We start from the raw sequence: 26,060 nt of genomic DNA, 5'->3' as shown, positions 1-26,060 counted from the left end.
TGCATACTTGTAGGAGCCATATAAACGTAATATACGTATTTTCATAACTAATTAAGGATATTGTCGAAAGATAAGAGCCTTTCAAGTTTGCTAAAATAAAAGTCATAATTTAATAAAAGTTTTTTCTTATTTATAACGAGTTTGAGTATCACAAAACATAAATAAATAAAATTAATATGATTTTCTTTTTTTTTTGTTGTCTATTTTTAGGTGGCAAACACAACAACTATTCACCCCGCACTGAAATCTAGCCATGAATGAAACAGAGTGTGAGAACCTCATACAATCTGTAAAATGGACAGAACCTGCAAGTCTAATCTCATTAGCCATACTCGAATTTATAAATGTTTTAGTCATAGGAGGAAATTTATTAGTTATAGCCGCTGTCTTTTGTTCAAACAAATTACGTAGTGTTACGAATTTTTTTATTGTTAATTTAGCTGTAGCTGATCTTTTAGTTGGACTTGCTGTCCTACCATTTTCTGCTACTTGGGAAGTTTTTAAGGTGAGTCAGTTTTTTTGTTATCATTTTTTAAATTTTTAAACTTTTCACTATTTTATTTAAAAGGTTTGGATATTTGGAGATGTATGGTGTCGCATTTGGTTAGCAGTTGATGTCTGGATGTGTACTGCTTCCATATTAAATTTATGCGCGATATCGCTGGATAGATACGTTGCTGTAACTAGACCTGTCACATATCCGAGTATAATGTCAACAAAAAAAGCCAAATCATTGATAGCTGGAATTTGGGTATTATCATTTGTTATTTGCTTCCCACCATTAGTTGGATGGAAGGATAAAAAGGTGAGTAAAATGAAAGAATAGCTGAAGCTTTCTTAGCACTAAAAAAATTGTTTTGGTATTGTGAAGAATTTTCCAAAAGTTTAATAGAATCCTGAAATCCAGAATCTGAAATCCCGAAAACACAAAATCTCAAATGGGATCCCGAAATCCCATTTGCGGAAATTTTTCATTTTATAAAATTTTTTTGGGATTTCGATCTCGAAAAATAATCATAAGTCTGAAGTTAAAAAGTAAACACGTAAAAAACAATATAACTGCATAATTCAGTTATCTCTTTGACTATGATTTCAAATTCTTATTGTGCTTTCAGCAGTGTTGTAAAAAATCATAATTTTTTTAATGCATTTGTTTTCCATTAAAATATATATTTTTTTATTGCGATCGATTCGGGATGTCTTTCAATTCAGAATTCAAAAATACAATATGTCATATTAGTTCGAATTTGAAGTCAGAAAAGTTCTTACCACATCACGTTTTTGAGATATTCTCTTTAAAAAATCGAAAATACAGCTTTTTACCAGTTTATGAGGTTATTTCTTATCACGTGGATTATACCTTTAAAAAGGTAAACCTTGGTTAAAGACAGGAAGTGAGAGAAATTCAGTTTCACAATTTTACGAGCGATTGCAAAATGTTCAAATTTCTTCCAATAGGGAAAAAAATGTTACACATACGCCACCGTGTCCCATAAAATAAAATGTTTAAAAGTTGATAGAAAATTTTGTAACGGTGAGGAATGACCGAGTAATGGCACAAAATGAAATCAACTGACAATCATTTACTAAATTTATGTAGTCGGTTACTTAGGTGGTTATTAATTTGATAATGATATGTACATACAATATTAAGACATTAACCAAATGGAAAATTGGTTATAGGAGCAATTAAAAAAAAAGAGAGACTATTTTCTCATTTTTAAATTTTGAACTCTAATTGGTATCTAATGCTGTTTTGATGGATTTTAACATACAAATTAAGAAACGAAACCGAGAGAAGTCTCATTACCACTATAAAACAAATATTTATTCTGTATTGTTTATTTGAATCTTTGTTCAAGGATACAAAAAAAAGTGAAAATCTTTTTTCTGGTCCTCATCTTTTGATGGAACTTTACTTATTTCGAGCATTAAAAAAAAATACAAATAAAAATACATACAGAGGCTAGACTACACCTACTTAAAAAAAAATGTATGTGCTATTTTTAAATATAAACCTTTTTTTATCCAAATAAAAATGAGGATAGATTTATCATACAAACCAAAAAAAAAACTCATCTGTTTAACCCTGACAACCATAACCGCATCAAAACCAACATGGAATGTTTATTTATAAATCCAAACTGATGATTTTGGATTTTTCTTCTTTACTTTAGGATATTTTTGACAGAGGTAATTTTTGGGAAAAAAAAACTCCTATCACAATCATTTTAAGTGATGGGGTTTTCATTTGATTGTAAGAAGAAGGGATTCCAAAGAAATGGATACACTACTTCATAACTTTGAAGAAAATTGTTTAAAAATCTCTATTTTCGTACTTATTTTATGAAATGAAATAGAGAATGATGAAGTAGTGGAGTAACTAAAGCTCAAAAATTGTAAATATTAGTTATATTAATTGAAGATTTTTGTGAACAAAAACAAATTTTTTTCAAACATTTTTCTTAAATTTCATAAATTAATTGATGCCAAAAGATTGTCTAAGAAATTCAAGGAAAAAAAATATATGGGAGTGAGGGACAATCTTCCATAGTTCAAGCGATAGATGAAATTTTCTTATTAATTGACTTCAAACACAAAAAAAAATATTTGAACACAGCGGCAACACCTACAATATTCAAATATACATTTTTTAAAAGCTAGAAGCTTAGTCATATATGTAAAATTAAAATTAAAATTAAATTAACTGAATGAACGGCTTTTGAAAGAATGGTAATTGAACTCAGATTTTTGAAAAAAAAAAATTATTGAAAAAATTTTAACATGTAGTTTTTTAAACTTGGTCGTAATATAAAATGCATAAATTTTTATTTTTTTTGGCCGCATTTATTATATTCAAATTATAAAAAAAATGTCAATATGTATTACGGTTTATGAAAAAAATTAAAAAGTATTTCATTTTCGAAGAACTTTTTTTAATAAAAGTTTTGAAAAAAAATGTAACTTATTTTTTTTTTAAAGTTCAACATCTAAACATAAAATTATTTTTTATTCATTTAATAACCCTTACTGTTGAAAGTTAAATAGCAAAAATTTAAAGTTCCTATTTACCACAGTCTTTGAGAAAATTAATTATTTCAATGCAAAAATTCAGTTTTAATAAAAAAAAAAACCATTGAAATTGATGTAATTTTTCATTTTTTTTTCAAAGTGTTATATATTTTACCTTTTTTGCTTCGAAATTCAACTGATAATATTTATGGTCAAAAAATTTTTTTAAATAAATTCATATTTTATTAGAAAAAGTTTGGAAAAAAGTCATTTTAAATTTTTCTAATAACATTTTTTTTTTTAATTCTGAGTTTGAGGACCATTTTTTCAAAAAGTCTTGATTAAATTTAGTGGATTTAAATTTAAGAGATAAGAATGAGCTTCTGGCTTTTTAAAAATGTATTTTAAAATATTGTAAGTGTTGCCGTTGTTTTCAAAATATTTTTTTTGTGTTTGAGGTCAGAATGTTAGAAAATTGCATTTATCGCTTAAACGATGGAAGATTGTCCCTTACTGCCTTTTATATATTTTCCTTAAATTACCTAGAGAATCTTTTGCTATCATTTGTTTTATGAAATTTAAGCAAAAAAAATGGTTTTGTTAAAAAAAATTAATTTTAATTTTAAAAAACAATACGGCAACACCGGCAATTTTTAATCTATAGACTTTAAAGTATTTTTAATTACCTACGTTTGAAAAAAAAAATCGTCAAAATCAGAGCTGTTCGGCCGGGTTCCCTAATAATTTGCTTTAGTTACTCTACTAAAGTTTGTAATAAGTTTCTTAAGGGACAATTTTTCAATAGTCAGATACACCTCAGATAGAGTTAATTCCTAGGAATAAAAGTTTTTTTTTTTTATATTGACATTTATTCTTCTGATAGTCTAACTGACGATTGAAAAATCAGGGCTAAAATAAATAAATAACTCCAAAGAAAATATTCACTTTGGTTAATTAAAATATTACATATAATGTCCTTTCATAAGAAGAGACCATATCAATTCATGCCAATGAATACAACTACCAGCTTAGTTCTTACCCAAAAATTTACTTTAAGTGTAAGTTGTCAAAATTATGCTACATGCGTAGCATATCCACAAAAGAAAATTAAAAGGGTTTCTCTAAGGAAACATTTGTTTACTTTATACACCTGAACTCTAACTTGGAAACTTTTACCTTTACCTACTCGTACGTGCAAGACCAATATAAGTGGAAACAAATATAAAACTTTTAGTCTCTTAAGAGTTAAACTTTCTTTGAATGCACTAAAGGGCGATAAAAGTTAAATTTATTGAATAAATCGGAATGCAAATTTCTATTTTGGGTTTAAACGTTTTAAAATTAAGATTGGAAATATTGACATTCTTCTAACTTATTCAACAAGTTGTTTTTTCTTTTATCCCAGTCATTTTAGTCATTTTTAAGCCCAATCTGCGGAAAAATTCCTACTGGTCTGAATTTTGGTATACAGCTTAATGACGGCTTTGTTATGAAGATGTGAAAAATCGACATTGATATCGTGTCCGCGTTAAGAGTTATAGGGGTCAAAAGGTCACAAAAACTGGTTTTTCACGATTTTCAGCAAAACGGTAAGTCTTATCAAAAAATTTTCAATGCAAGAATTGTAGACCAGATTATTATATATAAAAAGTGTCATGACACTTTTTTTCCTAAGACCCACCGTTTCTTAGGTATAACGATTCAAAAAGTTGAAGTTTAGTTGTAATCGTCATAATCCTATTCCTGAAAAAAAAACTCCTAACTGAAAAGTTCCTGAAATTTCATTTTTTTTTTGGCTTGAATTTCGTTCCTCAACTGTTAAGAATATGGGGAAACCAAAAAAAAATGGAAATTTTCGCCATTTTTCCGATTGGGGCCCTTCTCCCGAAACCATTTCCCTGGGAATTTTTGTTTGGAATATGTCTGAAAATATACAGGGTGTGCAATAGAGAATGGACAACCCTAAAACGGCTTATAGCTACACTTATGATTGTTCTAAAAACAGATAGAAAAAAGTTCTATCGCAACCAGTTCATAAAATATGGACTTTTTTTCGTTCAGTGTATTTTAAATTTTATCATCTTATGTTTTCGTTCACTACAACCACGAATGAATGAATTTTATTTATTTCTTTTTTTTATAATTTTCTACAATAATTGGATGAGTACATAAACACTTTAAAAATTTCATAGCTATTGCACATTTTCGTAAAAAAAATTTTGAAATCTGTTTTTTGATGCAAAATGTAAAAAAAGTATTTTATGAAAAATTTTAAACACCTGTGGTATAAAATAAATCTATAGAAACCTAGGTGGCCAACTTTCTTAAAAATATTTCCCTTATACCAGAATATTTTTAAGAAAGTTGGCCACCTAGGTTTCTATAGATTTATTTTATACCACAGGTGTTTAAAATTTTTCATAAAATACTTTTTTTACATTTTGCATCAAAAAACAGATTTCAAAATTTTTTTTACGAAAATGTGCAATAGCTATGAAATTTTTAAAGTGTTTATGTACTCATCCAATTATTGTAGAAAATTATAAAAAAAAGAAATAAATAAAATTCATTCATTCGTGGTTGTAGTGAACGAAAACATAAGATGATAAAATTTAAAATACACTGAACGAAAAAAAGTCCATATTTTATGAACTGGTTGCGATAGAACTTTTTTCTATCTGTTTTTAGAACAATCATAAGTGTAGCTATAAGCCGTTTTAGGGTTGTCCATTCTCTATTGCACACCCTGTATATTTTCAGACATATTCCAAACAAAAATTCCCAGGGAAATGGTTTCGGGAGAAGGGCCCCAATCGGAAAAATGGCGAAAATTTCCATTTTTTTTTGGTTTCCCCATATTCTTAACAGTTGAGGAACGAAATTCAAGCCAAAAAAAAAATGAAATTTCAGGAACTTTTCAGTTAGGAGTTTTTTTTTCAGGAATAGGATTATGACGATTACAACTAAACTTCAACTTTTTGAATCGTTATACCTAAGAAACGGTGGGTCTTAGGAAAAAAAGTGTCGTGACACTTTTTATATATAATAATCTGGTCTACAATTCTTGCATTGAAAATTTTTTGATAAGACTTACCGTTTTGCTGAAAATCGTGAAAAACCAGTTTTTGTGACCTTTTGACCCCTATAACTCTTAACCCGGACACGATATCAATGTCGATTTTTCACATCTTCATAACAAAGCCGTCATTAAGCTGTATACCAAAATTCAGCCCAGTAGGAATTTTTCCGCAGATAAAACCTAAAATTACTGGACTATTTTTATATTTTCCTACAAAGTAATAAAGTATTAAAATTTTAGTTTATATTTGGCTTTTTAATAGGTTTTAACATTTTTGTTTAATTTTGATAAACAATCAATTTAATTTAAATTTTAAAACTTGGAAAATGGTATAAATACGCTTTTTTTAACATTTTTCATATCTTTTTGTATTGCTTTGGAAAAATATTTGCAAGTATTGAAACATACATACGTAGTAATTCGTAAAAATTACCATAAACTAATTTTGACCAGCGGCAAGGTTTGATAGATTATTTAGAAACAAAAACATAAAAGAGACGAATAACAATATGAAAAGAGGTAAACTTAAGAGCTACAATTGAGAGGAGAATGTTATTTGGTTCAAATCTCAGGTGCAGCGAAAATAGTTGTTCAACTAAATGAATAACAACTACACTTAGTTAAGCAGACAAATGGAATGGAATAAGGATCGGATACAAACCTTCTGCTAGAATTTTGAAAAGCTGAATTCTAAAAATGAGTTTTACATTTCTTATTAAATTAAGTTAAAATTAAAATTTTACAAATGTTTGTATTGAAAGCATTCGTGTTTCTTATGTTGATATGTACCTAATATCTTTTAAACTATAAGTCGTACACAAAAGTACTAAGGTATACTTCAAATTGAAAATAAAAAAAAAAGTGGCTTCTGAAAAGTCTGTTTACGGAAAATAATTTTACGTGATAAAATCATAAGAAAACAGGCTGTGTGCTTTTTATAAAAAAAAATGATTTAAAGATTATTTTTTTTGTCAACTTTCTTGTTAAAAAATTTATAAGATAATAATACCATATCATAGTAGGTATAGCACTTAAACTTAAGATTAAGACTTTACATATCTATATCTTTATGTTTTGTAGAAAAACAGAATAATTTTTTGAGTCCAATCATAATTTTAAAGAAAAGGCTAAAAAAATTAGCTATTCTTCCTTTTTTTCATTAGGTACATACATTTTTTTTTGTTATATAAAAAGCTTACAAAAAATATACCTAAGTAACATTAAAAAAAAAAATGATTTATTGAAGTATAAATTTTTCATAAAAAAGGCAACAAATCATCACCCTTAAATCCATTTTTGTATATAACACGGTTGAACAAATTTTATAAAATGTTATTTTTTAAGTTCAAAATATTCACCTCACTCATGTCTGCACGACATCTACAAAAAGAGTTAGAATATTTGAATGCAATCACTTTTCATCAAAAAAAAAACTAGAAAAATTACACTTTCTTTTCTTTCATCACCCTAATGTCCATTTTTTTATATAACAACCTAACCTAGGTATAGCAAATTTTATATTATCTGAATCATGTTTTAGCTTTAATAAAATGCCTCAATCATATCACGTACATATACCTATACAAAAAAAAACTACAATTTTGTATATGATTTTCATTTATCTACCTTTTTAAAAAATAAAGATACAAATAAAAAAAGGTTAAAAAAGGTCAAGGGATTTGGGGCAAAAACACTTGCTTTTTTCTTTATTCGGTTAAAAATTAGTTTAGAAGTTCAATTTTTTGCACATGCATGCTTATAGCCAATACCTTTATGACCTATAAGTTTGAAATTTGAACACTTAGAAAAGTTCCTTAAAATATAAAAACACCTAAAAATATCGCTAACAAAAATAATTGGTTTTCAAAAATTCATATTTCAAAACGCATCGATTTTGAAGAAATCCGTGTCAAACCTCTAATTTTTTTTATTTACTTTAGATTGCTATAACACACACATTTCTGTGAAAAATTTCACTTACCCATAATAACCATTTGTCAAAGGTTTATCTCATGTTTTTGTTTTTAAAAACCCTTCATAACTTGATTTTGAAATTTTTTAGAATTTTTTCAATACCTTATCTATAGATTTAAAAAAAATTTAACTTTCTACGACAATGTCGCCTTAAGAAAATACATAGTTCCTTTTTTGCAATTTTGTTTTGCACCTATTTACCCTATTAATGATTGTATTTTTAAAAATACAGTTTATGCTATATAGAATTTCATGCGGAACCGGAGAAAATGGCGTCACTTTTTCGTGGATGGTTCATCGATTTATAAGACGTTATCTTATCATGTCAAAAACTCAATTTCTTAGGAAAAAAATGAAATTTTTAAATTTTGAACAAATTTTAAAAATGGCATATTGCAACAGTTGTAAAACCGATCCCCAGTGGCTGCATTTTTTTTAAATTCAAATGTTTATACATAAAAATAAGGTGATTCCCCACTTAAATTAAGTTGATTTCTTTTAAATTTTCACATTCAAGAAATTAAGATTTGTCTGCTTAATTTTAGACCGAAGTGATCTTAACAAAGAACCATGCAGTAATCCACTTAATTTAAAACCTAATCCGTAAAAATTTCTGTTCACTTCTTAAACATCAATAAATTGTTTAAATCTTAATTATAATTTAATTCAATTTATAGTTCTTTATCATTAATTATTAAAACTTCCCTTTTCACTTTATCTTTTTTCCAAAAAAGAGGTTGTCTGTAAAGCCGATTTACGGACGATGATTTTACGTGATAACGTCGTAAGAAAACAGGTTGTGTGATTTTAAAATGAGCCATTTGAAGGGTTTATTTATTTCAAACAATCATAATTTACAAGAAAAAGCTAAAAAAATAACTTTTTTCTCTTGTCATTATATTAATTTTTTTTATTTTAAAAGCTCACAAAAAAATTATTAAAAAGCCAAATATTTCTTCTAAATAATAAAACCATTTTTAAATTTTTACAATGAGCAAATAGTATTAAAATAATTTATTTAAAACAATCATTTTCATCAAAAAGCAAAGAAAACATGTAAATTTATCTTCTCACGCTATTAAATCCATTTTTTTAACAATCTATAAAAATTTTTACACCACCTGAAAGCTCATTGTCTAAGCTAAAAATATATATATAGATCAAGTCTATGAGACATCTACAAAAAGAGCTAGAATTTTTTAAACTCGATGAAATTTCATCAAAAAAAGCAAAAAAACATTTATTTTTATGTTCTCATGCTATTAAATGAATTTTTCCCCTAACAACCTATAAAAAAATTTATACCATGTGAAAGCTTATTGTTTCACCTTTCAAATAATGTATCAATCTCATTTCAAAGATGCCTACAAGAGAAGTTAGAATTTTTTAAAGTCAACCATGTGGAATTTCCAGACTGAGATTACGGTACTTCCCACACTGGTGGCTGTTAGGGGGGCAACAGATCTCCACTGGTGGTATGATGTTTTTCGCAAGTTTCTTGATTTAACATTGTGTGGCTTGTAGTTAGTCTAGCGTTATGTGTGATATACCAATTGAAAGGTAATTGTATCAGGATGCTCATAAATGTTTAATCAAATTTCTATCTGCTCTTGGTAAAAAGTTATAACCTGTTGAATTCTAAAATTTTATCTCAAAATTGTGTTTACGAAAATGATTGAAATTTCGCACACATATAGTCGTAGTCATGGTCTATTATTACTCCATATATAATATTCCTCTATCTATTAAAGAAAAAAAGGTGAAAATAAAAAACGATGAAAATCGGTTAAAAACGGCCAAAAAAACTGTTTTTAAAAACTTGTTTTTCTCAGTATTCAGTCAAAACTCTTTTAACGATTCCAATTTTTTGCACATGTATGCGCATTTATCAGCCCTACATAACCATATAACTTGAGATTTTTTGAACGCTCCAAAAAGAAGCTAATAATCAAAAACTACCCAAAAATACCCCTAAAAAAGTAGGTATTTTTCAATAGTTCATATTTCGAAACGCAGAGTGTTGGAAAAAAATCCGTATCCCTATCTTTCACCTGGCACCTTAAGAATTGTCAAAAAAATTTCCCCTACCCATAATCAACATTTTGTCATACCCACAACACCTGATCAACGTTCAAACAAAACGTTATAGCGGAGTTCCAGAATTTTTTAGAATTTTTTCTGAAATGCAGTTATCCTTAAATCAGTCTCCTCTATTTATAACAAAAAGATACAACTCTCTACAACCACGCGTTTAGATTTTAGCCCAAATTTCATCTTTCCGTTTTACCCCTGTTTACCCTATTAAATGACGGAATTTTTAAAAATCCTTCATTTGGATTAGGCTTTAGATTATTATATTTCAAATAAGCTTTAGGAGATTTTTGTATCTCTAATAGTTTATTTTTAATTTTGAATTTAAATTTTTTGCCGCAGTGCGAAAGTGCGAGAGTGTAACGCTAGATGGCGTCACTTTTTTGTGGTGGCTGCCATGGTTCATCGATTTATAAGACGTTATCACGTCAAAAAATCCACTTACTTTAATGACATTCATTTCTCCAAATTAAAAATAATCACAAACATCCATCTTTTAACCAAATAATTTCTTATCTAAAATAAATTCTCTTACAAAAAAAAAATGTCAAAAACCAAAAATAATAGTGTGTAACTCCAAAAGTCCACCACCAATAAACCGCTTTCAATTTGTCTATAAATTCAAACCAAAAAAAGGACATTTTTTCCCTCTAACTACCTTATCTACATAAAAACAAAAAAATCAAAGAGCAAAAATCATTAAAATATAGCTATTTCCCAAAGACAAATTGATACCAATGCCAATAATAAAGTACAACAATTTCACATAACCGCATCGGGTCGTTATTTGCAGTTCAATAGTTTTGCTCCTAAATATATACATTAAAACCTTGATTATATACAAACAAACAAACGTACACAAACACACACAAATAATAATAATAATATCTTTTTCATCCCAGTCCGAGTCCTAGTTCTAGTCCCAGGATATAAATCCACAAGGAAAATTGTAGAGAAACAAAAAAGGACCACAAACCAACAAAAAAAAAAGGGGGACAATACCCAAAACCCCTAGGTTTGATGATGGACGCTGGATTGAGCGAAGATATAAAGATCAAAAATTACCACAAGCAAGCAGCACACTGGCGATGGTGGCGCCCCCTTCATCATCATCATTATACAAAAAACAACAACAAAAATAGCCATTTTCATGTCCACGTTCAAAGTCTCAGAAAAGCCTCTCTGCCTCCCACTCTTAGTTTGAATTTATTTTCGAACTTAAGAAACGGACAAAACAATATTAAATAATTGCTAAGGAATTCCAATACTTTACGAAACAATTCTACGGAATGTCTCTGTCATTCCAAATCTGCTTCGACAAATTCCCTGTAGGATAAGTAGTAATGCGAATTTTCAAACACGAAGACCGAAGACCGAGAAGACGACGAAGAAGAAGGAATAAAATCCCCTGGTTTCCTCTTCCGCTTCAAGCAAAATGTGTGGCATTAAGCGAATGACAACTATGTACTTGTACACCCCGTGAAGAAGGGACAATGGCGGTGGTGGTTCAGATCGTAGAAGAATGTGAGGGAGTAGAACGAGCGGACTGACAAAAGTATTTCCTAAGAAATTGTAGGAAACGAATGTTAGAACAATGTGATTTTTTTGTATTTCAACTTGTTCCTTTCGGATAGATAGGGATGGGCTTTAGGATTGAGAGATGGATTGGATGGATATAGAAAAATGAAACTGGATGGTAGGAAACAAACGGAGGGGGGAAGCTGATGCGGTTCGGTTAAGTTCACAAAACGCGGGCGGACGTCGACGGATTTGTAGATTGTTCATAGTTTTCTTAACTAACAAGAAAAAGCCTTTGCCGTTCGTTTGCCGACTATCCCACAAGCTTTTGTTTGATTGGAATTGCTGGTGGGATAAGGACATTAAAGGAATCGATTTATTTGTATATGTGTATAAGGATGTCTGTGCTCCACGCTCCAAGATGTTGTGGAAAGTTGAGTTTGATATTATTTACTTGGTCTATTGCGGTTAAAGTGTTTTTGAGAAAAATTGAGATTTATATTGCAAACATGAGATTATACTCGTCGGTCGTCGTGATGCAGCAGATAAAGATAAAGATTGCACACGTCTTTTATAATAACATAAATGGAAGATGTTTTATTATTTTGGTGGATTCTTTAAATCAATCAATTGAATTGGTTTTCAAGAGGGAGAGAGAGATGCAGAGCTCAAAGGACTTTTCCACATTGCTCTACGAAAACTATACAGCTTTGAAAGGTTTTTAAAAGGTTGAAAAATGTTTTCGTAGAATTCACACAGTCATGTGTCATGACAGATGGATTGTTTCATTTTTAAGAAGACTGATTGAAGACAAAAATAATTTCTTAAAATGTGGCATTCATTCTTCTTCGATCAAATAAAATGTAAATTAGACAACTGACAGTGAATCAATTTAGATTTTATGAGAGATAAAATTCCATTTGATGATAGATTTTGATCAACAACAATTTTTGCCGACATTCTCAAAATCTTTAGGATGAAGACATAGAATTAGCAATCTTGTAGAAAATTTCGGTGCAGATTTTGATTTCTCAACACCCGCCATTTCAGAAGTGATAAACTAGATTGTTTGTCAATTAAACGACTGGAAGAACTTAAAGTCCCAAGAAGCTGAAGTTCTTCACATTTATGCTGAATATATCTTTGAAAATAAATCGAAGACTAGAGATCCATATAGCTGCTGCGTTAATTGTTCATTTTTGAAAAGAATAGGAATAAGGAGCGAAGAAGCTTTTTTCACTTTCTGCTGGAAAAAAATGTAGTGACTAGAACTAGTCTCAATCATTAGTCGTCAACAAATTTTCAATGGATTATTTTTATTTGTCATAAAAAATAAGAGTCATAGGTCACGTGTAGGAAAGAGTTTTAGAGACCGGACATTTCGTCAACATCATTTTCTGAACAGAAATTTAGCTACCTAACTTTCCAGTTAATTTTCCTATAACATTGCCTCAATCAATGTCACTTGTTCTACTTCCTTTGATTAAAAAAATAAAATTCATTCGGCGCTGTTATGATCTCGATGTTAAAGGAATCCTAACTCTCCCTCGTATCTGCTTCATAATTGTGATCAGCTTGTGCGGTTAGCCGGGTTAACTTCAAAAATCTACAGCAAACCTCCCGGTTTTGTATTGTTCCATTTCTGAGGTCAACTGAATGCTAGTGTTTCTGCATTTGCATGTACTAGAAGTTTTTAGGCCTACCTTGAAAACGATTAATGTCACTCAGCTTCTATTTTAACAGAAATTTATACTTGATTACCGCTGATATAAGCGAGCTCATCTCTATATTCAACTTCCTGTTAATTTTTGGATCTTTTGGTTGACATCAAAAACAAGAAACTAATTGATAAAAAAAAAACTAAACTTCAACCAAAGTGTTACAAATATTCAAACATGCAAAATTTATTGAAAGGCTACATAAATAAAATCTTATGGTAAAAAAGAAGCTCTTATCTTAAAGCGTTTTATGAAAAAAAATTAGGGAAAATTATCATTTAATTTAATAAAGGAAATTCACCAGTATCTAATGTAGAAAATATATAAAATCTGTTTTTTTTTTTTTTAAATTAACGAAACAACCGCATTAATTTATTTTGATCACAAAACAAAGTATGCCATCTGATTTATTGTATGAAATGGAATTTTTAGAAAATAATGTTTGAAATTCCTTAGCCGTTAAAAACAAAAATAATTTTTTATATGTACCTTCCTGTTCCTACATATATAAAAATCTTCTAACAATTTTCAAGAAAAGTTGGTGTGAAATTTTGAAGAAATAATTACACTGTGATAGTTCGATTTTGCAACAGAAGCGAGACACATCGATTCTAGTTAATTCGAGTATGTTGAATTCAGTGGTGGCAACCGTTTTGAAAGTTTGGCTCAAGTTTTCGAGATATTTCGAAAATAAAATCTTAGGTCGGGGCTATTAAAATACTGATAATTTCGAATAATTAAGTTTTTTTTAAGCAGTTTTTAGTTTAGAGAAAAGCTATTCCTGTATATAGCTATATGTTTAACACTATTCCAACCTAGGTTTTTATGTTTCGGTCGCTTACAAAGCATTTTATGAACAAAAACTTCACTTTTTCATGTTTTTTTTTATTTTGTTGACTTTCAAAGCCTTTAATATGGAGGCAATTTGAGTTTAACATTGATTCGGGATATTTTATATTATTTAAATAGCATATCATTCCAAAAATGAATAAAATACTGCAAATCTGAAAAAGTTCACTAGTGAAAATCAGCCTACTAAGCCACGGAAATGTATCAAAACGTGAACTTAAGATTAAATTAAGATAGTTTTTGGATTTTCAGCTTAAGCTTAAGATATATCAGAAAATAAATTAATGAATTAAACAGTTTTTGGAAAAACAAAAAACGTTCTTATATACTTACATCATGTCGGGATAAAAGCAGTCAAAATAACGTTTTTTCCCTTTTATAACTGTAATATTTAAAAAAAGGAAGCCAAATAAATATGTATGGCTTCGGATTCGAGTTCAGCACCCCTTTCACCGTCAGAAAAGTATATTTTGGTTCTTGTGGCAAAAAAAAAGTTTAATTTTGCTTACCAGTGTTATTTAATACATTTCCGTAGCTTAGTAGGCTGATTTTCACTAGTGAACTTTTTCAGATTTGCAGTATTTTATTCATTTTTGGAATGATATGCTATTTAAATAATATAAAATATCCCGAATCAATGTTAAACTCAAATTGCCTCCATATTAAAGGCTTTGAAAGTCAACAAAATAAAAAAAAACATGAAAAAGTGAAGTTTTTGTTTGTAAAATGCTTTGTAAGCGACCGAAACATAACAACCTAGGTTGGAATAGTGTTAAACATATAGCTATATACAGGAATAGCTTTTCTCTAAACTAAAAACTGCTTAAAAAAAACTTAATTATTCGAAATTATCAGTATTTTAATAGCCCCGACCTAAGATTTTATTTTCGAAATTGCTCCAAAACTTGAGCCAAACTTTCAAAACAGTTGCCACCACTGAATTCAGCATACTCGAATTAACTAGAATCGATGTGTCTCCGCTCTGTTGCAAAAAAAAAGTTCTAAAAACTATCACAGTGTTATTGATTTCGAAATATTTCACTGAAACGTTTTCAAATAAATGATTTGTCAAAAATAAATTTTTTTTTAATTTTTAAAAATTCAAAAAATGTGTGTTTTTTTTTATTTTAATATTACGGCTATTTAAACGCTTTTGTATAAAATGTTCGTTGAAATCGGGTTAGTCTTATAAGAGATATTCGTAAATAAAAAAAAATCGTTCTATGGCAGGTTTATTGCAAAAGAAGGCTCTTATATGTAACACTACACACACCAACATTTGAAAACTTAATTAACTTTCCTATTTCCATTATATAACTGGTAGGTCCTAATGGTCCTAATAAAAATTCTAAATTTTCCCCTAGGGCCTAGGCTATAGCTCGAGGTACATACAGACGGACAGACACACAGAATTGCTGGACTCACTTGTTTGGCATTCTCCATCATAGTAATACATGTCTGATTGTTATCTGGAGTTCGATTTATTTTTCTGAATCCTAAACTTGCCCTAAGTTCTTATATCACAAGTAAAAAAGAAAGAATTTGTGTAAGAGCAAACATTTTTTTTTTTTGGAAACACTTTTTTAAACAATTAAACACTTGCAAGATTAAGGCTTGGTTTGTACCTCTGGCGTGACAGTTCATAGCACTAACTGTTACGCTCCGAGGTACTACCCTCGAGTTATTACCCTTGAACATAATTATATAAAAACACATTTATTGAAACACCTTGTACCTTTAAAATAGCCCAATAGGTATTAAGAAAAGAAAATCCCCCTTCGAATTCACACACACAATACAATTCATTTCAGATTTTGTCATTTGGGATCTTCAAACAATGGGGGTCATTCTGGTTGAAATAGTTTTAATACAGAGATTTTCTCTGATGAATATATTTTAAGGGATTATTATTTACCTTTGTATTTATCTTCTTCCCCACAATTTACTCCAAAATACATCTTTTCCTCAAATATCTATACCTCAATATTCTTCTCACCCAAAAGAACTATGAATAAAACTCTTTTATAAACCCTTAACAAAAAAAAAAACCTATCCCAAAAGTGACCCAAGCAATGGCTATATATCTAGGCCCAGGTCCATCCATAAGCAACAAATTTACAGCAATTCCCTAAAGCAATAAAAAACATAATTATGAGTTCCAACAGATTTATTGTATTGTTCAACACACAATAAAAAAGAAAGAGCCTGCCAAAAATATCCCTAGCAATACATCAAAGGACACAACATTTCATTCATAAGGACACACACACAACAAATCCCTAAAAACAATAACTTCATTGTAATAATTCATGTATCAATCCCTTTGAGTCCTATTAAGCTTTGCCAAATTTGACAATATATTGTTTTGCCTATTCTATACCAATAAAAAAAAAATACAAAAACAAAAACGACAATATTGATCAGGTATAATTAATTTTATCAACATAATGAATTTTTATAACTTATGTGTATGTTGTTGTTGTTGTTGTTGTAATTGCTTTAGAGAGAAGCTATAATCGAAGAGGGAATCCATTTTTTTTCTTCCGTTCTTAATGAACTTGTGTGGAGGGAAGGTTCAATCAATTGTTGTGATTGTGCGGTCCAGAAATAGGTTTATAGACATAAAATATTGGTTAAACCTTTGTACGTCTGAGTCGTATAAGGACCTACTTGACATTTGAGTGCTATACGACAATTTGGCTTAGGGATTCTTTTATATTTTATGAACAAATAATCTGGTATTAGTAGAGGTTATCTGGTCCTATATAAATGATGAATAAGATAGAAGAAGACAAAAACTAAGAATATCCCAGTGACTTCTCAAAAGCATAGAGCTTGGTCATCAATTACAACAACAAAAAAAAAAATATAAAACTTGAATGTGGGCATAAATTTACTTTTGTTGGATTTATTGACTTGAAAATAGGTTTACAAAATAACACAACCAAATTTTGGTTAAAAATAAATTTAAATAAAATCCTCTTCTGACAAAGTTCATTATGTTATTAAACAAACTCAAAACTTTAATTTTTACTCTTCCCTACTCTTCTAAAATTTACCCTATAAAAACAAGAGTATACGTGCGATTCAGTCGTGCATTTTATTTTAATTATTGTAAGAAAACAAAGTTTCTTATTCAAATTAATTATTTCATTGGAATCCTTTACATCTTCTTACAATTAGTTTAAAAAGTTAAGGAAGAAAATATTTAAAACGAAATTCAAATTCATATGAATTTGTTTTAAATATAATCTTGCTAATGAAGAGTTCAACTTCAAGCTTTTATATTTTAAGTAAAATCTATTATTATTTTTTTTTTTTTGGAAATGCAAAGATCATAAAACCAATTCTCAGAAAATACTGTTATGCTATGTAAAAAATATAATTTTTATTTCAAATGCTTCGACTATGTTTTCTGTAGCATAAAAAAAAACACGGAAAATAAAGTCTTGGATTTAAAACAAAAATATTTGATATCTTTTTTGAAAAATCAATTTTTTCGAAAATTAAATGAATATTTTAAAAAATTTCAAATGCATAATACTTTTTTTTAAATTATTTTATAGAGAAAATGTTATAAGTTTTTTGAACGCATCTTACAATTTTCAAAATTGTTCTTTCTTACAATGCATGTTTATAGAATAAAATGCACGACTCAGTCAAACGTACTTTCTCCTACGAAAAAAAAAAATTTCTTAAAACATAAAAGCTTTTTATGAAAAAATTCATTAAAGAATATTTTTAATTTAATTTTATGAGAAATTTAACAAAATTTTAGTAAAATAGATAGTTTAAAATTTCTTTAAAAAAAAGGGAGAACACCTTTTCAAATGTTTTGAAATCCAAATTGAGTGGGTATGCAATTTAATTACTGGCATACCAAACATTTTTAGAAAAAAAAATTAATATTTGTTTTTTTTTTATGTATGAAAATTTTGAAATAATTACAAAAAAATTGGTATGCCATTAAAAAGAATATAAAAGTCGACAAAAAAAAAAAACAAAACAAAGTTTCAACAAAATCATCAATCCGTTTTCGAAATATTAAATGTAAAAAAAAAATGTTGCATAATTTTAAATTAAAAAGTATTATTTATTAAGTTTTAGGGCTAAAAAAGTTTTGTTGTAATCGGTTAAGTAGTTAAAAAAAAAACAGTCCTATGACAAGTACCGTTAGTTTCGTTCCAAAATTAGGACATTATTTGCCATGTTTTGCATTTTGTGTAATCGAAATCTGTAGAACCGTTTTTGGTCGAATGAAGTACCTACTCTTATTTTTGGTTAATAAAAATTCAATATCTCAAAAATTTGTCACGTTAGAGCTAGATTAAAATTTAGAAGGTCAAAGGATATTAGAGAAGTATAATTTAGTTTCTATGAAAAATATTTCTCGTCAAAATTACTGTCATTTACTGAAAAATCGATCTAAAAAATCATTTTTTTTTTTTGTTTTTTTTTTTTTCAATTTTTCTTGATGGTTTTAAAAACAAAAGTATTTTCTTTCTACATAATCTTAAATAAATGGTTTTAATCTGAATAACTGCATTTCATTTTTCGGTAACTTTTTTAATTGAAAAATAGGCTTTTTTCAAATTAAATTCGTTAAAAATCCAAAAATTAACTTTTTGTTCAAAAAATATTTAAAATAGGTAAAAAAAGAACAGAACAAAGTAATTTTTAACCAGGTATCTATTGTTGAAATCCAACAATTTTTGTTAAGATATAAATAAAAAAAAATCGTATTTTTGCATTTTTCTCAATATTTTTGGGGTTATATAAAAAAATGCTTTGATTAAAAGTTGTAGACATTGTTACTACCTAAAACTTTTGTATATAACTTTTTTTCGATAGGAGTTCCACTCTTGACAGAAATCGTAAAAAACACGATTTTTGGCACCCAGCCCACTTTTTCGAAAAAAAAGTTTCAACAAAATTCAATAGTCCGTTTTCGAAATATTGATTGTTCAAAAAAAATTTAATTTATTTTAAATTAAAAAGTATTTTTATTAATTTTTATGGCTACAAAAAAGTTTTTGTTGAAATCGATTAAGCCCCGGTTTGTTCACACTCGATTATCTTTTAATCAAGGATTTTTGTATGGAATAATCCTTGATTAAAAGATAATCGAGTGTCAACAAACCGGCCCTTAGTCGTTCATGAGAATGTCAGAAATAAATTGGGTATTATTTACAAAATTTACAAAAATAAAAAGAAACTACAATTTACAGCCGAGTTTGATTTTATTCATGACACTGTACTCTTGGAGGCTTGGTCAGTTACTCAGAAAAAGCAGTACCTACCCCTGAAAAATATGTTTTTAGGTCGTGGAGGTTGTTATACGAACGCAGACCTCCGGCGTCATAGTCCATCGGACTAACTATGGTATTATGGTTAGTCCATCGGACTAACCACATGGTAATACAACGTTAACTCAGAACTAAATATCATTTTCTTAAGATCTTGAGACTTAGCACAAACAAATTTAACAAATATATGGGTATTTGAAAAATCGTTAGAAAATAAAAATAATTTCGAACCAAAGGTACAAATTTTGAATTTATAAAGGTTGTAGCCAGGACTAAATGTTAAATGCTCCTATTTTATTCTGAAGTAGGTGTAACAAAAGCTTTGAAACAATATACATATACATATATAATTTAAAAAAAAAGGAATTTACCACCTTTTTGCCAGCCTTGTAGGTGCTTAAAAGAAATTTAATCAATAAAGATTAAACGATATTATTTATTGAACATTTTGAATAATGTTAATATTCTTAATTCTAACATAAATACATTTATATAAATCATTGATTATTTCTTGCAGTTTGAGGTCGAAACAACCTACAACCGGGGAAATTATACGCTTTATTATGTTACATCAACTACATCATCCTCAACAACACAGTCAGTAGCAGCAGCAGCAGCAGCAGCACCTCCACCGCCATGTCCTTGGAAATGTGAACTGACAAACGATAGAGGTTATGTCCTCTATTCTGCATTGGGCTCATTCTATATACCAATGTTTGTTATGTTATTTTTTTATTGGCGAATTTACCGGGCTGCCGTAAGGACAACTCGTGCAATAAATCAAGGATTTAAGACCACCAAAGGTGAGTTGATAGGATAGATATTTTTTTTTATTTTATTTCTTTGTTATCCTCTTTTGTCATTTTTTTTTTTTTTATATTCTATTCTCGCATTTGTATTAATCCTTCCTCTACTACCTCCCTTTTTTATCTCTATCTCTCATTCTCTCTCTGTCTGTATATCACACTACATTTTCTCTGAACATAAAGTAATCTATCTATGACAAAAAAACAGAAAACTGCCCGTTGTTCATGGCTCTTTTTTTTTGTGTTTATCTAAATTTATTATATATCTTCATCATTTAGAATATACAAAATATACTTAACTTAATATATCTAAATATACAATTCCAAAACCATGACTTTTCAATGTTATCTTTTTTGTGAATGATTAATGTAGTTGAATTCACTTCTTATTTTTTTTTTTTTTTGTAACGTAAACCTTGTAAACATCTCACAAAAAAGATGGATGAGTAAAAATGAAAATATAAAACAGAAATTGTTAAGTTTTGCTTGTCCAGAAAGTATCTACATTTTTTTATCTCTATCTAACACCCTCTTCTCATAATAAAATTTAACATTAATATATTCCGACTTCAAGTGTGTACTTTTTTACTCTTAAAAAAAAATATGTTTTACTAATTTTATTCATCTTTGTGGTGTGCTAAATTTTACTTAAATTTTTTGTCTATGATTGGTATCATCGAACATTTGCATTATTTTGTATCTAAGTATGGTTGAAAATTATTAGCAAATGCATGTGAATAGAAGCGTAATAAGAAACATAGGAAAAATGGTTAAAAACCATCTCAGTATTCCTGTAATCTTTTTAAAACAAACCCTTGTAAAAAAAAAACCATGACATTTGTGTTCAAACTGTATAATTCATTATTTATGTCGATGTGAGGGGTCTGTGAACAAATCTTTATATTAAAGCGATAAAGCTTATTAGCTTTTACATTACGAACCTACAAGTTAAAACTATCGATTAGAAACGCGACTTTTGAACATTTATTTTAGGTGTCAAAGCCTGCTATCGAATTTTTTTTTTTAATATAAGTTTTTGGCACCTTTGAATTTATACCAATATAAAATTTGAAAGAATGAAAGCGGAAAGTTTTTAATCAGTAGTGGTCAGGCTCCGGTTATAATTACGTATAGAAATGTACTGATTTGTAGTGAAAGTAGCTGGTGGTAGTTTTTTTTTTTTTATTATTTTAAGACTGATTATACCAAAACCTATTGAGTTGCTTTGAAGCATTTTAGTGTAACTATCTTGAATAAAAGAAAAGATTTATCAACCAAAAATATCCTACCACAAACTAAAGAAATAATATTAAAAAAAAGAGTGTGTGTACACATGTACACTCGACTGAAGTTATACTTCTCATTCAGTATACATATATAAATGAATTTCATTTGATTTTTTTAATTTCTATTATTAAATTAATTAATCCACACTTCGTTTTTTACATTTTTATCAAGTGAACAATAAATTAATTCTTTCATCCTCCTTGCGTCCATGTAGTTTTCAATTTATTCTGTGAAATTTACTCATGTTGTGCGGTTCAGAACGTACGGTATATGGTTAACGAAAGTAAATGAATTGCGCATAAAATGTGCGATATGGTAATTTTATGAGAATTGTGTGTGCTTCAGCACTAGTAGTAACAATATGGAACTTGCAGGGTTGCTACAAAGCTCAAAAGTGAGCTGAGCTCAGTTCGCAGCTCAGCTCAAATTTTGAGCTAGCTCACTTTTGAGCTATGTACCATAGCTCAGCTCATTTGAGCTGAGCTGAAAGTGAGCTGAGCTGATAGTTGAGCTGAGCTGTTGGGTGAGAGGATACATTGATTTTTATTTGGAAAGAATAATGAAATATGAAGATATTTTAAACTTTTATATAACACCATAGCTTAAGATGTTTGGTTCTAGTTATTAATGGAATTATTTTAACACATAGATATTTTTATAAATAAGACAGATAATTTTTCGTGATCTTTTCTCTTGGTGTTTTTGATAGTAAATATATTTCTATTTTTTTTAGTAAAATATTTCTTTTTTATCATAAAAAAAAATTCCGGTACAATCCGGTTTTTCGACTTTTTTCAAAATTCCGAGAAAATCGCGTTTGAAAGTTGGGGTAATTTTTTTTTTCGAAAAATCCCCGAATCTTTAAACGCTCCTGGAAGCTAAACCACTTTAGAGCAATTTTTGGGAGTGATGCCAAATGATAGCTTGTGTCATGGGCCTACGCTTTGCACATTATCAGATTTTTAAAAAATCGCCTTCCATGTTAAACCACCACATCATGCCTTTTTTTTCAGAATCGCGCCTTTTTTTTTTTACTATTAAGTTCTCCCGGTTTGAGAATGCGTGGACCTACAGGAATGGGAGTTGTACCCAAATGTAGGTTAGAGTCCCCGCTATATTTTGGCATCAAAAATTTTATTTTCATTTTCTTCAAAATTCCGCGATATAGGCGTTGGAACGCTTTGATCTAGAGACAGGGGAGTGGTGCCATATGAAAGCTTATATTCTCAGCTAGCCGATAGTGGTATAATCCGGTTTTTCGATTTTTTTCAAAATTCCGAGAAAATCGCGTTTTAAAGTTGGGGTAAAATTTTTTTTCGAAAAATCCCCGAATCTTTGAACGCTCCTGGAAGCTAAACCGCTTGAGAGCAATTTTTGGGAGTGATACCCAATGATAGCTTGTGTCATGGGCCTACGCTTTGCACATTCTCAGATTTTTAAAAAATCATCTTCCATGTTAAACCGCCACATCATACCTATTTTTTCAGAATCGGGCTTAACTTTTTTTTTACCTTTAAGTTCACCCGGTTTGAGAACGCGTGCACCTACAGGGATGGGAGTTGTACCCAAATGTAGGTTAGAGTCCTCGCTACCTTTTGGCATCAAAAAATTTTTTTTCATTTTTTTCAAAATTCCGAGATATAGGCGTTGGAAGTTGGGGCGCTCACTTTCAGCTCAGCTCACTTTCAGCTCAGCTCAAATGAGCTAAGCTATGGTACCTAGCTCAAATTTGAGCTGAGCTGTGAGCTGAGCTGAAATGTGAGCTTTTTGCAACCCTGGCAACTTGCCACATGGAAATTACCACATGCAACTTGCCACACGCAACTTGCCACATACAACTTGCCACATGCAACTTGCCACATACGACTTGCCACATGCAACTTGCCACATGAAACATGTAACTTGCAACGTGTTGTGTGTTTTATGTTTGCCGTACTGCGGCGTACTGCATTTTTAAATACTAAAGTACTGCCTACTCTAAAGGTGAAACGACAGCCCTGCTACCCAGGGTGATCGCGTCATAATCCCTTTGACATTCTTGTCAAAAAGTAAATTTTCATACCCACCCTCCCATAAGAAGTATAACTTCAAAAATGATTGAGTAAAAACTTTTATTCAATTGATTCAATACAAAAGCGACATGACTCTATCGATTTTCATATATGTATGTATTTGGTCACACCAATCTATGAGAATCAACAAGAACGAAGCTTTCAATAAATTTCTTCATTAAAGAAAACAGCACGAATTTGTTCCTTACTTTACTTAAAAAAAAGTACTAAATAAAAAGTACGGAATAAATTCGTGTTATTATCTTTAATAAGAAATTAATAAGATACATATATTTATGTAGTTCTTGTTGATTCTCATTGATTGTGTGTGAACAAATAAAAATCGGTACAGTCATGCCGCTTTATTATTAAACAAGTCGGGTTTTGTTAAATGGGATTTCGTTCATAACCCGTAGGAGCCAAAAACCTTACATTATTATAAACAGTAATTTAAAACGTTAACAAAAGTGTCGAAATTGATTATTTACCTTGGCTTATATTCCTTAGAAGATGGGCAATATTCACAGACACATTTTCTTCAAAACTAATACTTATGGATATCAGTTCAGTGGATTTAAAAATACTTTGATGAAGAAGAAAAAATATTCTTCAATTTTTTTTTACTATCACGATGAATGTTCTAGAACTAATGCACATCGGATGAAGTGAATAAGAACAATTCGCATCTTATGAACATTCGGCATTCATCGCTACTACACACTTCAAAAATTATCTCGTGAACACACAAGGAACATTATTAAATTTTAAATTTAGGTATTTGTTCGCCAAATATAACTACTTCTGCAAAAATTCAAAGTTTTAATGGTGGAGGAAAAATAGGAAAACTAGATATGGATGTTATTTTTCAGGTCTTATTAACACACATTTGATTCAATCAAAAATAAATTCCAAAAGAGGACAGAAACATATTTGTAAAACAGCGCCTACTATAATACAACAAAATACCTTTTATAAAATGGCATTTTACTTAAATCTACCTTTAGGTCGATAGCTGGTTTTGGAAATTAGCTCCTCAAAAATTGTTCACATTAAATGAAATAAAAATCAAACATATTGAAAACAAAGTCCAAAACAAACATTTTAAGACCTTTTATTATGTTATTTTTTGGATTTTGAATATTTGCTTTTTATTTTGTTGAACCAAAATTGACTTTTTTTTAAATGATTTTAAAATTTTAAATTCGAATCCGAAGTAAAAAAAAAAAAAATATATAAATATAATATCTAGGTCGTGTAGATTTTTTTTTTTTGACTTCAGATTTGAATAAAATGTTAAAGTCTATTAGAACACTATATTTTGGTTCAAAAAAAAAAAAAAAATAGCTATTCAGTTTTATTGAAAATAGTAATTATTATTTATTATTTAATTTTTTTAATCTTTACTTAAAAACGTAGTTGACAACAATATAACGTCAACAAAAATAGCAGTTCTTTTTCGTATTTCATACTAATATGCTTCAATGCACAAAATTTCATTTTTGACGCCAAATAGAAAGAAGGCAAAAGTTGAAAAAAATATAAACAGCATACAATTTAAGGATAAATGGTATACAAAGGGGAAAAACAAACTGCCCGGAAAAAAATTTGGCGGAAAGGAGGTGGGTGGGCGAAAAAGATCTTCCAATTTTACTAAAATAATTTTTTTTATACCTAACCTTAAAAATTGTGAGAAAAATGCAAAAATACGGTTTTTTATTTTAATCTTTTACAAAAATTGTTAGTTTAAAAAAAAAAAAACTTTTTTTTTCAGCAAATATTAAATTTTGTATTTTTGTCGAAACTAATTAGAAAAATAGCCTATTTTTCAATAAAAAAAATTGAAAAGTTCGAGATGCCGTAATTTATATTAAAACCTTTCATTTTAGACTGTGTAGAAAAACTACATTTATATTTCAGAAAATATTGGAAAAAAATAGAAAAAAAAACGATTTTTATGATCGATTTTTCTGTAAATAAAAGTATTATTGACCAGCCAGATTCAACCATAGAAACCAAATTATACTTTCCTAATGGTTTTTGACCTTCTTAATTCGTAGGTATAAGAATTGCTCTAAAGTGCAAGGTTTTTGAGAATTTTTAACTTAAAAAAAAACTCGATAAATTTGGAGGAAATTTTTAAAATGCATTTTTTGGTTTGGATGCAAATAACAAATATGAGGACACTTTTAATGAAACGTAATTAATTTAAGCTATTTTTTTTTTGTTCTTTTTTATTTTATTTGAAAACTCTGCAGAAGATAGTCAAAAATGTTCGTATAAAAAGAATCTTATCTTAAGCTAAGAAAGAAATTTGAAATGATTGCATCAACTTATTTTTTTAGTTTAATTCTCTCAAACTTGTATTTAAA

At 28.8% G+C, this 26,060-nt stretch overlaps 1 protein-coding gene across 2 annotated transcripts in view; it reads left to right on the top strand.

Annotated features, from left to right (window-relative positions):
• The window catches only part of LOC129915457 (octopamine receptor Oamb), a 166,964-nt gene that overhangs the window by 124,235 nt on the left and 16,669 nt on the right, over positions 1-26,060 (top strand). For both annotated transcript variants that reach the window (XM_055995005.1, XM_055995006.1), the window contains exons 3-5: positions 211-505; positions 569-805; positions 20,065-20,350. In XM_055995005.1, coding sequence (XP_055850980.1) covers positions 254-505; positions 569-805; positions 20,065-20,350 — 775 coding nt within the window. In that variant the 5' untranslated portion in view covers positions 211-253. The remainder of the gene's footprint in view (positions 1-210; positions 506-568; positions 806-20,064; positions 20,351-26,060) is intronic.

This window comes from Episyrphus balteatus, chromosome 3 (assembly GCF_945859705.1).
Source record: "Episyrphus balteatus chromosome 3, idEpiBalt1.1, whole genome shotgun sequence".
Classification (NCBI taxonomy): domain Eukaryota; kingdom Metazoa; phylum Arthropoda; class Insecta; order Diptera; family Syrphidae; genus Episyrphus; species Episyrphus balteatus.
The sequence above is the reverse complement of the archived record's forward strand: the minus strand, read 5'-3'. Positions and strand labels throughout refer to the sequence as shown.